This window comes from Otolemur garnettii, unplaced genomic scaffold (genome assembly GCF_000181295.1).
Source record: "Otolemur garnettii isolate 467f Iridium unplaced genomic scaffold, OtoGar3 scaffold00013, whole genome shotgun sequence".
NCBI lineage: Eukaryota > Metazoa > Chordata > Mammalia > Primates > Galagidae > Otolemur > Otolemur garnettii.
The window spans coordinates 25,786,580-25,802,994 of NW_003852408.1; the positions used below are offsets into that span (position 1 = coordinate 25,786,580).

Consider the following 16,415-nt stretch of genomic DNA (forward strand, 5'->3'; position numbering starts at 1 on the left):
CCCAGGCAGGAGAAAGTAATATTTCTGCATTGAATTCTATAGCACGAAGGTATCAGACAAATATTGAATTAGGTATTTTTATTCTTTCTCCCTTACCACATTTAAAACAATTTTTCTAAAGCAGAGAACATGTCTTCTTTCACTTTAGATCCCCAATGCACAGTACCTGTCACAGAGTGGACATTTAATAAACAGGAGTAGAATTAAAATAGTTGATTTTGAAATTCAATTTGGAAAAAAATGATATCTGTTCACTCATGAATTTCAGAGATGCTTAAACCTCAGTATTTATATTTAAGTAGCAAAGAATCTTATTAAAAAGACTGACATGTTTATTTCTAATTTAGTTCAACTCATTGAATTTTTTTCAGTAATCTTATTCAGCAATCTTTTTCAACATAGGAAGTACCAAGGTTTCTTCATAATTACGTTTGTATAGGAAGAACCCTGAACATACTGCTAATTTTTGTATGGAAACTTCCCGAATCCCATGGAAATGTAAACTAAAGCTGGGGCATGTGGGAAATGTGTCTAAAGCTGTATTTATCCAACATAACGAATGATAAAAACTTAGAAAGTCTGCAATAAAGATATTTTTCCAAACAGATAACTGTGCTATAATATACCTTAATCAACTAATACAATATACAATACCATATATTCATATATGGTAGTATATATGATACTATATAATATGATATAATATAATATATACTAATATATGGTATAATGTATGATATATATGATATAATAAATGATATATATAATATTGTATATCATATTATATCATGTATATTATATGATATAATATACTTTCTATATATAAACCTATAATATACCAACTAACATAACATACCTTAATCAACTAATGAGAGAAAAAACAGAATTCAAGAACACCCACTGCTCCCTTTAAAATTTTAGTTTCTTATCAATAACCAAAAAAGTCATTAAAAAGAACAATCTAATTAGAAGACTCAAATATAAAAAATGACCACAGTTAATGTTCCAAAATCTAAATGCATATTTTAATTTTGAAATTCTAAAAAGTATATAGTGCTGACTCAACCCAATTTACGAACCATCATTCAGTAACTCCTTGCTCTTATATGAGTTATACTGAAGTGATATACTGAACTCATATACTGAAGTGATTATTCACCTTATGTTTTTGAAAAGTACTATTTTTTTTTTTTTGCAAGGATCTGGAAATTTCTTAGGGCACATTTGAACACTATATATTTGAAATCTATACACATTGCATGTAGAACAGAATGTAAAGTTCTGCCCAAGTAACAACTTGCGTATTCAACTCTCAGCCTTGACCATAAGGATGTACATCACATGCCCATTTGTACTCATCACACGCATGCTACATATCCTCTCTCTACATCTCTCAACTCGGCCCACACATTCATATTCATATACACATCCTTGCATGCATTCAAGGAAACAAAGGCCAGCAGGAACAGATTAGGCACCCCTCTCTCATTGGAGAAATTATAGCTGTTGCACTCCTTGTTCAACTGGCTGAGGTTATAAAAGGTAAACAGGATCCACTGGATGTCAAGATGTGGGTGTCACACAAGCCCTATTCCTTTTCCTGTGTTTCCAGTTCCTGGGAGTGTGGGGCACGGGGCATAAGCTGGTGGAACACGAACTGCCCCAAAGCATAAGCTCTCCCACACAATATCTGAATTCACATCCTAATACTACTAGTTATCAGTTGAGAGAGCAAGTATTCAAATACCCGGGCACTTGAGTTCCTTCATCAGTAAACTGTATTAGGACACCAATCATACTTGCTGGCCGCATGGCACCTCATATAGGGATGTCCCCCCAGATTTTTAATGAGTCCTTGCTCATTAATTGATAAACTTGTCTCAGAAAAGGTCTGGACTTACTGCCAACCATTACTTTCACAGACTCGCCTGTTTTACAGCTATACAGACAGGTGTTTGAGAATATAAGAAATTAAAACAGAAATAGCAAAGCTTTTTAGTCCATTTTGCTAATTAATATGTCAGAGCTCATAAAGAAGAACTCATCGGCTTTCTTTAGTACTGCATCAGCTTAAAGAGCTGGGTCAGCAAAGATCTCTGCAGACAGTCAATACATATTAAAACAGTTCCAAGCAGTAAATCAAAACAAAAAAAAATTGTAAGAAGACGCCACTAAAAAGAAAAAAAAGAAGGAAAGTGAAATTTATAAGCCCTTTCTGTCTGAAGGCAGAGGGGATTAAACTATTGGTTTAATTGTCAGTTCAGTATATAGAAAAAAAAGTAAACAAGGATTCCTTCTTAGACATTCCTTATGACTCTGCACATAACCAAAATTATTGTTATTTTTATTTATTTATTTATTTTTATTAAATCATAGTAGTGTACATTAATATTATCATGGGGTACAGTGTAATGTTTCTGTCTACAATTTGAAATACTTTCATCCAACTGGTTAACATAGCCTTCATGTCTTTTTCTTAGTTATTGTGTTAAGTCATTTATATTCTACAATTAGAGAGATTCACATGTACCCTTATAGGATGAACCATAGGCGTGATCCCACCAATCACCCTCCCTCCACCCACCCTTCTCCCTCCCCTCCCCTCCTTCTCCCTTCTCCTCTTATTCCTGGGCTAAAATTGGTTTAATGAAGCTATAAATTAGTTTCATAGTAGGGTTGAGTACATTGGATATTTTTTCTTCCATTCTTGGGATAATTTGCTAAAAAGAATATTTTCCAGCTCCATCCATGTAAACATGAAGGACGTAAAGTCTCCGTCTCTCTTAATGGCTGCATAGTATTTCATGGTGTACATACACCACAATTTACATCAACTATACAAAATATCCCTAAAAAGAAAAGCCCGGGACCAGATGGATTCACATCAGAATCCTACCAAACCTTTAAAGAGGAACTAGTACCTATACTACTTAACTTTTTGTAAAATATAGAAAAAGATGGAATACTACCCAGCACATTCTATGAAGCAAACATCACCTTGATCCCCAAACCAGGAAAAGACCCAACAAAGAAAGAAAATTACAGAACAATATCATTAATGAATATTGATGTGAAAATATTCAACAAGATCCTAACAAACAGAATCCAGCAACACATCAAACAAATTATATATCATGACCAAGTAGGTTTTATTCCAGGATCCCAAGGCCGGTTCAACATATGTAAATCTATCAATGTAATTCATCACATAAACAAATTAAAAAACAAAGACCATATGATTCTCTCAATTGATGCAGAAAAAGGTTTTGATAATATCCAGCATCCTTTCATGATCAGAACCCTTAAGAAAATTGGCATAGAAGGGACATTTCACAAATTGATAGAGACCCTACAGCAAACTTGCAGCCAATATCGTAGTGAATGGAGTTAAATTGAAATCATTTCCACTCAGATCAGGAACCAGGCAAGGTTGCCCACTGTCTCCATTGCTCTTTAACATTGTAATGGAAGTTTTAGCCATCACAATTAGGGAAGAAAAGGCAATCAAGGGTATCCATATAGGATCAGAAGAGATTAAACTTTCACTCTTCACAGATGACATGATTGTATACCTTGAAAATACCAGGGATTCTACTATAAAACTCTTAGAAGTGATCAAGGAATATAGCAGCGTCTCAGGTTACAAAATCAACACTCATAAATCGGTAGCCTTTACATATACCAACTATAGTCAAACTGAAAAAATAGTCAAGAACTCTATTCCCTTTATAGTAGTGCCAAAGAAGATGAAATATCTAGGAGTTTACCTAACAAAGGACGTGAAAGACCTCTATAAAGAGAACTATGAAACTCTAATAAAAGGAATAGCTGAAAATGTTAACAAATGGAAAAACATACCATGCTCAGGGCTGGGAAGAATTAACATTGTTAAAAATGTCCATACTACCCAAAGCAATATATAATTTTAATGCAATCCCTATTAAAATTCCATTGTCATACTTTAAAGATCTTGAAAAAATAATACTTCATTTTATATGGAATCAGAAAAAACCTTGAATAGCCAAGACATTACTCAGAAATAAGAACAAAGCAGGAGGAATCATGTTACCAGACATCAGACTATACTATAAATCCATAGTGATCAAAACAGCATGGTATTGGCACAAAAACAGAGAGGTGGATGTACGGAACAGAATAGAGAACCAAGAGATGAACCAACTACTTACTGTTATATGATCTTTGACAAACCAATTAAAAATAGCGAGTGGAGAAAAGATTCCCTATTTAACAAATGGTGCTGGGTGAACTGGCTGGTGACCTGCAGAAGACTGAAACTGGATCCACACCTCTCACCATTAACTAAGATAGACTCTCACTGGATTAAAGATTTAAACTTAAGACATGAAACTATAAAAATACTAGGAGAAAGTGTAGGGCAAACACTTGAAGAAATCAGCTTGGGCGAATATTTTATGAAGAGGACCCCCCCCAGGCAATTGAAGCAACATCAAAAATACACTACTAGGATCTCATCAAATTAAAAAACTTCTGCACAGCCAAAAGCATAGTAAGTAAAGCAAGTAGACAGCCCTCAGAATGGGAGAAGATATTTGCTGGTTATATCTCCGACAAAGGTTTAATAACCAGAATCCATAGAAAACTCAAATGTATTAGCAAGAAGAGAACAAGTGATCCCCTCTCAGGGTGGGCAAGGGACTTGAAGAGAAACTTCTCTGAAGAAGACAGGTGCATGGCCTACAAACATAAGAAAAAATGCTCACCATCCTTAATCATCAGAGAAATGCAAATCAAAACTACTTTGAGATATCATCTAACACCAGTAAGATTAGCCCATATCCTAAAATCCCCAAATCACAGATGCTGGCATGGATGTGGAGAAAAGGAAACACTTCTACACTGCTGGTAGGATTGCAAACTAATACGTTCCTTTGGGAAAGACATCTGAAGAACACTTAAAGAATTACTAATAGACCTGCCATTCGATCCTATAATTCCTGTATTAGGCATATATCCAGAAGACCAAAAATCACAATACAATAAAGATATTTGTATCAGAATGTTCATTGCAGCCCAATTCATAATTGCTAGGTCATGGAAGAAGCACATAACCAAATTTAAGGCATAATAATAAAACAAGCTGTGCCAAATTTGATGTCGTTGTCTCTGGATTCTAATGTTCTCTAAGAATATTTGTCATTGTAAAAAATGGTTTTATTGTTGAAAATACATAATTTTTCTGTTCTTTTCTTTCTTCACACATTGTTAGGATTTGAACTTGGCCAGACTTCAATGAGTAAGAGAGACAGGTAAAGACACTTCTGGCTTCCTTGCAATCTTGGAAACTTGCAATTTTTCTTGAAGGAGCCAAATGAAAGACACTTTCTTTGTAACTTTGTAGGTAGTTCTCACCATTTCGTGACATAAACTCTCTCATATGTGAAGGAGGACCCTTCAGGATTAGAAAGGGGAGAATCATCCTGTGGCCTTCTTTGCCAAGGAAATGAGATGCCAGGCACTGTCAGGGGAAGCCCCTGGAAGAGGTGCCCTGGAGGAATCTTGAGAGTGCAGGCTCCATGCCAGAGAGGCACAGGGGAACATGACAGTTTGGGCCAAAAATGTTAGAAAGATTTATCTCACCCGGGCTTTTGATTTGATCTGAGCTCTAAGGAATCAACCATTTAAAGATTAAGCCAAGCAAAGGGTGCCAAGAATACTGTCACAAATCTGGGTGGTACCCAAGCCAGACCAACAGATGGAACTTGGCACAATATGGCTCTTTACACACGAAGTAGCTGACTAAGAAGAAATTTTAACTTAGAGGAATTTATTAAAATGTTGAATATCACCTCAAATAAGAGGATGGATGATCGATTTAGATCAGCACATAGAATTTTACTTCCTTTTGGTCTTGGATCCTATGAAAGCTGCCCACATTTGTGTAATTAAAGAGAAGGAAATATTTGTTCTTCTTAGCATATATAAAAAAAATTATATTTTTACCTAACTATTCTGAAGAAAGGATCTGGAGAAGAATAGCTATTGCAACAGAGGTTGACTGAGCCCTTTTAGTGCCGGGGAGACAAGCATGATCCTAGAACTTCACAAGTGAAAATGTCACCTGGTAAGTTGTTAGTGGCCACAGACTGGCTGTAACTGGTTGTGATGATAGTTATACATCACACAGGTGGATCTTTGAAATGATTTTGTAACTGAAAGCAGTCATCAGAATCAAGAGGACCTTTATTTTATTTTATTTTTATTTAGAGACAAAGTCTCACTTTGTTGCCTTTTGGTAGAGTGCTGTGGTGTCACAGCACTTCTAGCAACTTCTAGCTCTTGGGCTTAGGCGATTCTCTTGCCTCAGCCTCCTGAGTAGCTGGGACTTCAATTCTCTCCTTGTTGCCACCACCACTGTCAGCAGCAACAATAACAAGACCTTTTCCTACATACATGCAACACAGGTTGGGGAACTACAGCCGAGATGAGGGGCGAATTCCTGAGGCTCGCTATAACACAAGACTAATTTTTCAAAAAACGAAATGCAGAAAAGTGGGGAAGGGTATCTTCTTGGAGTGTATGAATTTATAAGCTTAGCTGCATATTTTTCTTCATTGCTTCCCTGTGTTTCCTTGGAACTCTGTCTAATGTTTTACACGATGCCCTCATTTAATGTAGCTCTGGAGAGGATATAATTTCAGGTGATTTTTTGATTATTTTCACTGCATCCCATTTTAGCTCCGAAGTTTCTTATTGCTTTTCAGCATTTCCACAGATGCCCAATGAAAACCCCAATGATATAGGGGTAAAGTATAAAAGTATTCAAAACTCGGAGTATAGGCAGTGCCTGGGGTTATTAGTATAGGCAGTGCCTGGGGTTATGCATGAGATAGATTCTATAGGTTTGTTCTTAAGCTGAATTTTTATGTAAGTTGGAACAAGTACATTTTCTCCTTGCTCATAATAGCCTCTGTCCATAAGTGCGAGTCTCACGTCAGTCAGACATTTGTAACTCGAGGACTTAGTGCATTAGACCCTGTTCATAAGTGCAAGTCATATGTCAGCTGGTTGTTTGTAACTCAGAGACTGCCTGTATAGTAAATGTTAGAATAAAAGTACACTAGTAAGAGAAATCTTTAAAACATCAGATACATTTAAAATGTATGACTGATGTGGTATAAAGACTTCTGGAACTATCTACCGGCCAAAGTGAAGTCACCATGCGGAGTTTACAAGGAATCTGCCTGACAGCTTTAAAATTCTGCCCTTTTTGACTTTTTTTAATTTTGGAAGGTTACAACTTCAAATTTGTAGTTAGGGTAGTTTCGTATTAACATTTTTATATTATACCGTATAAAAAACACATCACTCAAATTTACCTAAAATACTACACCAATATACTAAGGTGACAATATTCTCATTTAAAAAGAGTGACAGGAACTTTTAATTACTTGCTAACAGCTATTTGTCTAGAAATTGATTAAGAGCAGAGCAAGGTTTGACTTCCCTGAGAGAAAGCCAGAAAGCTCATTATTTGCTCATTTTCAAAAATCAAATTAATAAACATTCTTAAAAAAAATCACTTCAGCTTTTTACCTTGAAGCCCATCCCAGGACAATAAAAAAAAGGCTTTAATCTTCAGGTATTAATATATGTAAGACAACTACAAGCAGTGCCGTTCATTTAAGATGAAAATGACAGAGGCTATCCTGGGGGTTCCTTGGTCATGAGAACGTCCTTCTGGGGCTCCTAAAGTCTTTCCGATAGTGGGAGTTTAATGGAAACAGAAGCTGGGAGCAGGCAGTGTGTGGCCATTCATCACTCCCACAGAAATCTTTCCTTCCACAGCGGCCTAATCTCCTACTATCTTTATTAGGAGGGACAGGGGGGAAAATTTCTAAGAGTTGCGAACCAGCCCTTCCCTGCTGCTATCACTAGAGAATCTGGAGGAAGAAGAAAAAAAGAAAACCATAATCTCGCCCTGGAACACGACGGAGGTAATGAGGCATCAAGGCCACGTACTGATGAGAGTATAATTGGCACATAAACTCAGGCGACGTGGTGGTGGGGGAGACTTCTTTGTTTCACAAACAGAGGGAAGCCAGCAAATCGTATAACCCTTCTGTTGTTTGGAGTGGCAATTCTAAGAGAAAAATGGATTTTTTTCCCCCAAAATAATGTACCCTTAGAAGAAAATGACGACTGAAGTAGATACTAGCTTGGGAGTTTCAAATGCTGTCAACTCATGTGAATAAATGATGGGGACTGCGTACCCGGCAGGCTGCTGGGCAGGGAAGCAGCAGCTCGTCTCCCAGGAGTAAGGCACCTTCTACCCAGAGACGGAGTCAGGAGACCCTCAGAAATCCCGGGCCTTCCCAGGCAACCTCCAGGGGGCTCATTCATGAGTCTCAGGGAAGGTAATATAAATGGTTCTGGCACAATCCTTTTTGATGACAGGCAAAAAGACTCTTCTTTCTTGAGGAGAAAGAAATGTCTGTATCTTTCTTACTTGGGAATTCTCTATCCTGCTGCTTTAACATGAAAGTCATCATGGGAAAGAATTTCCAACTTTCTTGGGTTTTCTTTAAAACTTTTTTTAAGTGTTCAGTGGGAAGATAGGGTTAAGATTTGGGTTTTTTTTTTTTTTTTTTTTTTAAAGAAACCTTTATTCTTGCCTCTCAAATGTTTTGAGTCAGCATACATTACGTCCCTACACACACAGCCAAGCAATAATTCATCTTTGTAGATGTCAGAGACATCTCATGTATTAATTAGAAAGCCTTTCAGTGAATAGTGGATAGAAACAGGTTCCAACTGCTACTAAAAGACAGCCAGGGATTTCCAGGAAGAGGGAATGTAAAGCCGGTTACAAGGAATATCTTACCCGATTCGTGTCTAGCCAATGAATGAACTTTGCTTTCATCTGGCACTGAGGAGAAGAAATAAGAGAGACAAGAATCAGATCCGCTTGTAAATCATTTTTCTGAACAATAAATTAATATAGATTCACAATAAATTAAATCTTTTACCAGCAATGATTTGACAGTTTTTTCTCCCAGCCTACCCTGGGGTACCTCATTGTTATTGGTAAACATTTTAAAGGCAACCAGGAAGCAGTGTATGTTCATTAGATCTGTAAATGTAAGATCATTTTCTTTTCATTTTCAATACTTTCAGTTCATTTACCTGGGTTGTTGCCTACATGTCTATAAGAGGAAAAACTAAATTCAGGGAACTGGAGATGTATAATATATAATAATACTCTTTGAGCATAACAGCTATATATATGTGTGTGTGTGTGTGTGTGTGTGTATATATTCAATACTGAAGAATTAGGCTTATATATCTGGTTAAAATGAAGTAAAAGGAACATATTTGTAATTTCCCCCGAAACAATTTTTAAAAAATAGACAAATTATGAAATGATGGTATTCAACTGATGAGATGACACAGACTCCCAAGAGGTGGAAAACAAACGAGACAAACCTTACCAGTGCCCCAGCTTACTGTCTGGAGAAAGATCCAGGCAGCTGCACAGGGAGCGGGACCTACAGGCAGAACCCAGCAATGTCCCTAGCTTATGGACATGGCGCTGGATGTCCAGGGGAGCCAAGGTGGAGGAGTCTTCAGGGCAGAGAACCAGAGAGGAGAGAGATATAAAGAATCCAGATAGCTTCAGAAAACCCCACATGTATTTTGTTAAATACTGGTGATCATGTGTGTGTGAGGAATTACTCAACACCTGGCAAAGAACTGCCCCGAAGTGGGAAGGGAACAGCGTTGGAAGTCTGCCTGAAACTAGGAACAGTGCCTATTCCTGCAGCTGGAATATATAAGTTTGTAATTCAGAGGCATCATGTGGAATATGAAGAATGGTATTGCCTCAATAGTGGGAAAAATTAATCCTGGATTAACAAAGATCTGATGACATCAACATATTTTGAAAGGCACAAATTATCAAAGTTTATATTGTATAAAGTAGATTATACAAATAGCCTTACAATTATCTTTTTAATAATGAGTAAGAGCAACTTTCCCATAAAGAAAATTCCAGGTCCAGATGGCTTCACTGGTGAGTTCTATTAAACATTTAAGGAAGAAAATAATATCTATTCTACAGAAGCTCTACCAGAAAATAGAGGAGAGAGGATTTTCTTTCTTTTTTTTTTTTTTTTTATTAAATCATCACTGTGTACATTAATGCAGTCATGGGGTACAATGTGATGATTTTATATACAATTTGAAACATTTTCATCAAACTGGTTAACATAGGAGAGAGGATTTTCTAACCCATTCTGTGAGGCTAGTGTTCCCCTCACATTACATCAGGAAAAGACATTACATACAAACTACCAACTAATATCCTTCATGAGCGTAGATGCAAACTTATTAATCCTTAAGCAAGTCTGTATGTATTACTACCTTAATATTCAACAAAAGCTGATCATTATTTACTACCTGCCACAACTGGTGCTAGTCTATAAAACTCAGATGCTCAAGGGTGAAAGCAAGGTGAGGAGAAACTTCGCCGCCGCTTCCTCAATGCTAGATTGGCCTCGGAGTCACACATCCCTCTTTTGTCTGGCCACAGCATCCAGTCATTGAACTGACCCAGTTACTCTACAAAATCTTCCCACTCCCACCTGGCCCTCCTTCTGAACTTGCCTATTTCTCTATTTTCTACATAGAAGCCCTACATGTCTGCGATTATCTTGTTCTCAATGGCTTAAAAATCTTGTTAGACTTCTATTTACAGTTGAGAGGTAAGTCAGATCACGTTTATCAGGCACTGATGGAGAGCCAGATTCTGTCTTTCTCAGGCCTAAAAAGACTTAGAGTGGAATCTACTGTAGGATAGCTCAAAAACAATGGCAATGATTAAAAGTAACAATAGCAGCTCACATTTCTTGAGCACTTGTAATACGCAGGTTCTATGCACTTTGTTTCTACTGATGCATTTAATCCATGCAATGAAATGAAAGACAGATATTATTATTATTATCCTCATGCTACAGAGAAAGAAACTAACACACACCTTCTACATGGAGGTTCCAGAAACTAACCAGCCCATTATGTTTGCGATAAGAGTCACAGAAGAGTTACTATCTGAGAAGTCTGAAGAACAACCATAGCATAAGATATAAGAATACATATAAACACCTATATGCCAGCAAATTGTTATCTTTTTTTATTTTGAATATAAGCTATTACTATAAATCTTTCTAAGTGACCAATATTAAACATTAGGTATAATTTTATTTATGGTGTCTGGATTCTTCAATGTTAATAAGTTCAGGCTAAAATAGTCTTTCCCACTTCACAGATAAGAAATCCTTTTTCTGAATTAGAATCCTAACTTGGAAACTTTGGTGCAAGCGATTTTAACGTTCTGGGCTTCAGTCTCGTCATACATAGAATGAGGATAATATTACTTCCTCCATAGGTTGTGTGGTGATAATTACATGTGTAAATATACGCAAAGAACTTTGAAGTTCATATAGTAAGTGCTTAATAAATATTAGCTATTGTCAGTATCATTAGTGAGAAACAAAAGAGAAAGAATAATATAATGGCTAATAATGACACAGGTATGGGTTGAATGCCGGCATTACCACGTAAGTTACTAAGCTCTTTTTAACATAGTTTCCCTAAAGATAGTACAAAAGGAGTTGCAGGTCTAAAAGAAAAAAAAAAATGCATAAAAACATTAGCCCAGTGTACTTGGGCACGTAATTCTCAATGAATGAAAACTTCTCATAAATGGAAGCTGTAAGAGTGGTGAAGGTAGTGAATTTGATGATGGTTGTGGTGGTTATGATTTAACTTACTCAGGATTGTAAATAAATGGAGAAAATGATGGAGAATACACCACACTTCAGCAGGGTGCTGGTTACCCTGTCACCTCCTGGATCATTCCACACCCATAGCAGGTACCACCTCCCACTTCACCTAGCTGCTAGTTCATCTTGCAGTAGAAGAAAGGCAGAGAAAACCCATTAGACTATATGGTCTTATTATGTGTAGTTATTGTGAAAAGGGGATTCATACAAACGTAAGGCTTTTGTTAGTCTGGTTTTGCCTTCTTTCTTTTTAAATTAAATCTAAGCTGATTTAAACACTTGCAAATTCCCCAGCCAAATTAGGTTTAACAAGGCACCTTCTTAACTTTTGGGCTGAATAATGTCTATTCTTTCCAGTACATATACTTATCATTATTTTAATTGACAATTTGAAATTCTCCAGAACACTAATATAAACTATTTTTAAAAAACAATGTAAAAAAACCACATGGGTGATAGGCATAAAAATTAAAGGTCTTTCTCCAAAATATTCAGTGACATAGATGTCTATCTTTAGGACAGAAGAGAAATGAATAAACATAATAGAAAAGAGAAGGAACTGTAATGACTTAATTAATATAATACATTTTATTTAAAAGGTTAAATTTGGAACAATCACCTTTTATACACATGCTTAGTGCTGAGAAGCAATTTAAATAACAGTAGCAAATGAGAAAATGAGGTAAAATTACACATGTCATCAAGTTGTGGCTTTTTTTTCTAAATGGCAAGTGTTATAATTAATACCCAACTTCCTTTATAACTCACATTACCTTAGAGCTACTATTAAAGTTATCTCTTGGGACAGCAGCTTAAGTGTAGTACTTTCACTACATAATATTTAGATAGCACAGTGATTGGAATGGTTGTGATATGAATTATGACAGATGTGTTATTTTAAACAAAGGACTTATTCAGAAGAGATGAAAAAATGCATGGGCCTGGTGTGGGAAGGGGCTTCCCTTCCAAAATAGTTCAAAATAGTTAAGTATTAAAAGCTTCAAGTAAGAGAGTGTTGATGGAGCAAAAGCCTAAGTTTCCTCTGGTCCTGATGACGGATTTCTTTTTTTTCCTTTTTCTTATTTTTTTTTAAAGTTTTCACAGCCACTATACTCCGGCATTCCCTTTCCTATTCTTCAGTTTTATCCAAGGACTGGTACTACTTGCTCTTGATGATCTTAAAGGGACATTACAGTAATTGGAGAGCTATCAATGAAATGTTGAGTCTCCCTGAAGATGTAATTCATAGACGCTTTTATTATAACCATTATTACCCACTTAGAGGGCACCATGGGCTTGCTCCCCTTGAGATGTTTCAGGATTTATTTAGATAATAGGACTTCTGTATGAATCTTATGCTTCCTGACATTCAACACAAGATTGATGCATGTTATTTAATTACCCATAAGGTGCTTAATAAAGAGGATACTCTTTGGCTTGGATGCTTGTTAATGTCTCAGTGTGTCCTCTGACTCGGGAAGACTAGCTTGGGAAACACAGCCGCCCCATGGCCTGCGTTTCTAGTTTCCCTGGTTGTGGACCCTTGAAGCTAAGGGGTGCTTATGCCAACGGCACATTTGTTTATCAAGTGTGGATAAAAAGACTGCGTATTTTCATTTAATTTCAACCAGTTTCACCATTAGAATTGAGAGAAGAAAAAGATGTGGAAAAAATACAAGAACAAGCTGGTACCCTGTGAACTTGTTAGTGGCAGACGTTAAAGAGCACGGAATGCTTCCACGCACTGGCTTCCCAGGAGGGCACGCTTATATTAATATAGTGATCACTTAAAGTGTTTTATTCTTTTGTCAGACCTTCTTACACACTTCAAATGCATTCTCGCTGGGGGAAAACAATCCCCTTGCTTATTGATAGCATTTGATACACATTCTGTGACATAAGTGACTATTAGGGACTGCACTTGCTTAATAAAAATTTGCAGAACAGTGGCAGATTTGGAGAGCTAATGGGACCCAGATGCTCTTCTTATGCTGACAGAAGATGGTATATTGCTAACATGCACAAATCTCTTCAGATAAACATTGCCATCAGCTACAGTTATTCCTTTTGAGAATGCCAACACTATGTCACAAATAAGGAATATGCAAATGTGTTCAGATCCCCACTACTTCATGTTGAGACACTTTGCAAAGTAGAACTCTGAGCTGCGACGCATGCTTGTCTGTTACACAGACAGCTCCATTTAAGTTTTGATTTTCATATCTTTGACATAATAAAGACTGCAGTTTTGAAGTTGATGTTTGGCATAATAAAAATGTATCTTCTAATGAGGCCATAAGTACTTCTTTTTGGATAGTCTGCTAGGAAACTAAATATCAAGTAATTCCTTAATGGTTAATAAATTTGTTTCCAAGAGTTGTTCCTTCAGATCTTTAAGAAAAAATTGATGGAGCTGCCAATATTTAGAATCAATGTTCCTCTCTTTTAACAGATCAATTTCTATGCCACTGATTGATTCCCAGAATTTCTATGGAATGCAAGCCTGTTTCAAATTGTAAATTAAGTAACTTCTTTAGCTACCATGAACTATTACTGCATTAATTTATAGTGTTTTCTTATATCAACGACTGGCATACTCTTTCTCCTCAGGGGGACTTTTTTGAGTTTTCATCACTGTGAATTTTTATGTGTTAAAAAATTCTTTCATCTTTTGGGGAAAACACACACACACAATCCCACAAAAACAAAACAAAGCTTTTGCTGAGAAAGGGGTTAGAGAATTAGTGCAAGATAAGGGTGCAAGTATTTATCTCATTTAACTTAGCAAACTTCCCCCAAAGCCCTGTGTTCTAACCTGATGTGTGGCTGCTGTGACAATAAGCTGATCAGAACTCAGAAGCGGATGTTTCCACCCAGTGTCATAAGGCATCTATCTCTCAGTCATGGGTAAAAATGAGGGGCTCATTCCCCTCAGTATCAGCCAGCTACCTGATACATTCACAGCTCTTCAGTAACTACTTTGAAGTTCTCTATCTTTCTCTATAAGCTTTAGGAAGTCTTAATAAGAAGTCGGGAAGACCTTACACCTGTCAAACGGGAACACAGATTAAAAAAGAAAAGTCGGGAAAACTTAATAATTTTCATGTGTTACACTATTGTCTTTAGCTCATTAAAGAGCACTGGGAAAACGAGATCATTCCTTCGTATATTTGTGAACTGATTTGTTTTAAACTGTTTAATAAAGACTGTCTTTCTCGAAAGAATCAGATACTCAACTCTCTGGTCTAAGGAGATACAAACAAATAATATATTTCACACAATCAGATGTGCAAAATAGCTTTAAAAAGACAAAAGGAAAGGCTTTAGGGACAATGGAAGGTCAGACAGGCTTGAAGCTTCACAAAGATAATAAAGGTTTTCAGTGAGTATTTGAACCAATCGATCTGGGGGGAGCAAAGACAACCTTTAGGCCCTGGGACACCTTTAGTCATGAGAACGCAGTAGCACGAAAAGGATGGAAGAGCCCCAGCTTTGCCATCAAAGGGAACCGGCGTCTGAAACTAATTACGTGACTGCCTGTGAACTAATTACTGAATCTTTTTCAAGCCTACTGGACTTCTTTGTAAAATGCAGATAACGCCCCATTGGATGAGACAACTTAACAGGATGCGGAAACTTATCACAGAACCTAGCAGAAGCAGCTGCTCAGAAATAGATTAGGATCACCTAACATCTCACCACTGCCACCAGATTCTCGACACTCCAGCCTGTCGGAAGCATGTTTTTAAACAGTGCCACTGTTTAAAGGTGCCACTTCATAACTTGGTCTGATTTACAAATAGCACATACTATTCCTTTTGAATTATAATGAAAATTCATCCACTCTCTTGCTTGACAAAAGTGCTCTAAGATCACATTCCAATGTCATTGCCTGTCGGTCTCCAGGTCAAGGTTAGGTGCCGAAATAACTGGTAAATATCTCACTTATTTGTGTATGGGTCTGTTTCACGTTATACCGTGAACACTCCAGCAAGGCATCCTAAAAATGTTTTTGCATTTTAGCCTCGATTCACGCCTAGCATCCTTTAGGTATATATGAATGCCTGCCACATCAGTGAACATATTATGTAGAAGAGCAAAGAAAGGACAGGAATGCAGACAAGTCCATTCAACAAAGTGTTCTAGACTAATGAATAAATCATTCACTGCCGTACCTATGTGATTATAGAAATGGTGTAACATGGTGTATAAATATTGTAAGATTCTTTTGGCAACGTTTTCAGACAAGTTCTTGGTAAAGAAGGGGTGGGAGAGGGTGACTGGAGTCTAAATAAAGACCAAAACATGATAGGATTGTTTGGAATAAATATAAATTCACATATATGTTGACTATTACATTGTAGAAATGTAGAAAAATGTATCATTGGGTGGGATGTCTTTTTCTAATGACTGAGTTATGGGTGACTGATTATTTGGGAATTAGTTCCTTTTCGTTTTTCTTTTTTGGTTTGTTGACACTAATCACACTTCTGTTCTTCACATGGTATCACACTCGAAATAGAGTTGCCTCTGTTTATACAAAAATCACATTGCATTTCTAAAAAAATTGAATACTTTGTACAAAAAGCTCTGCAT

The 16,415-nt window shown here is 36.7% G+C and overlaps 1 protein-coding gene across 1 annotated transcript in view; it reads right to left on the bottom strand.

Annotated features, from left to right (window-relative positions):
* Nucleotides 1-16,415, bottom strand: part of LOC100940899 (partitioning defective 3 homolog B) — a 315,232-nt gene that overhangs the window by 52,581 nt on the left and 246,236 nt on the right. Inside the window, exon 14 of the mRNA XM_023510379.1 lies at nt 8,864-8,908. Coding sequence (XP_023366147.1) covers nt 8,864-8,908 — 45 coding nt within the window. The remainder of the gene's footprint in view (nt 1-8,863; nt 8,909-16,415) is intronic.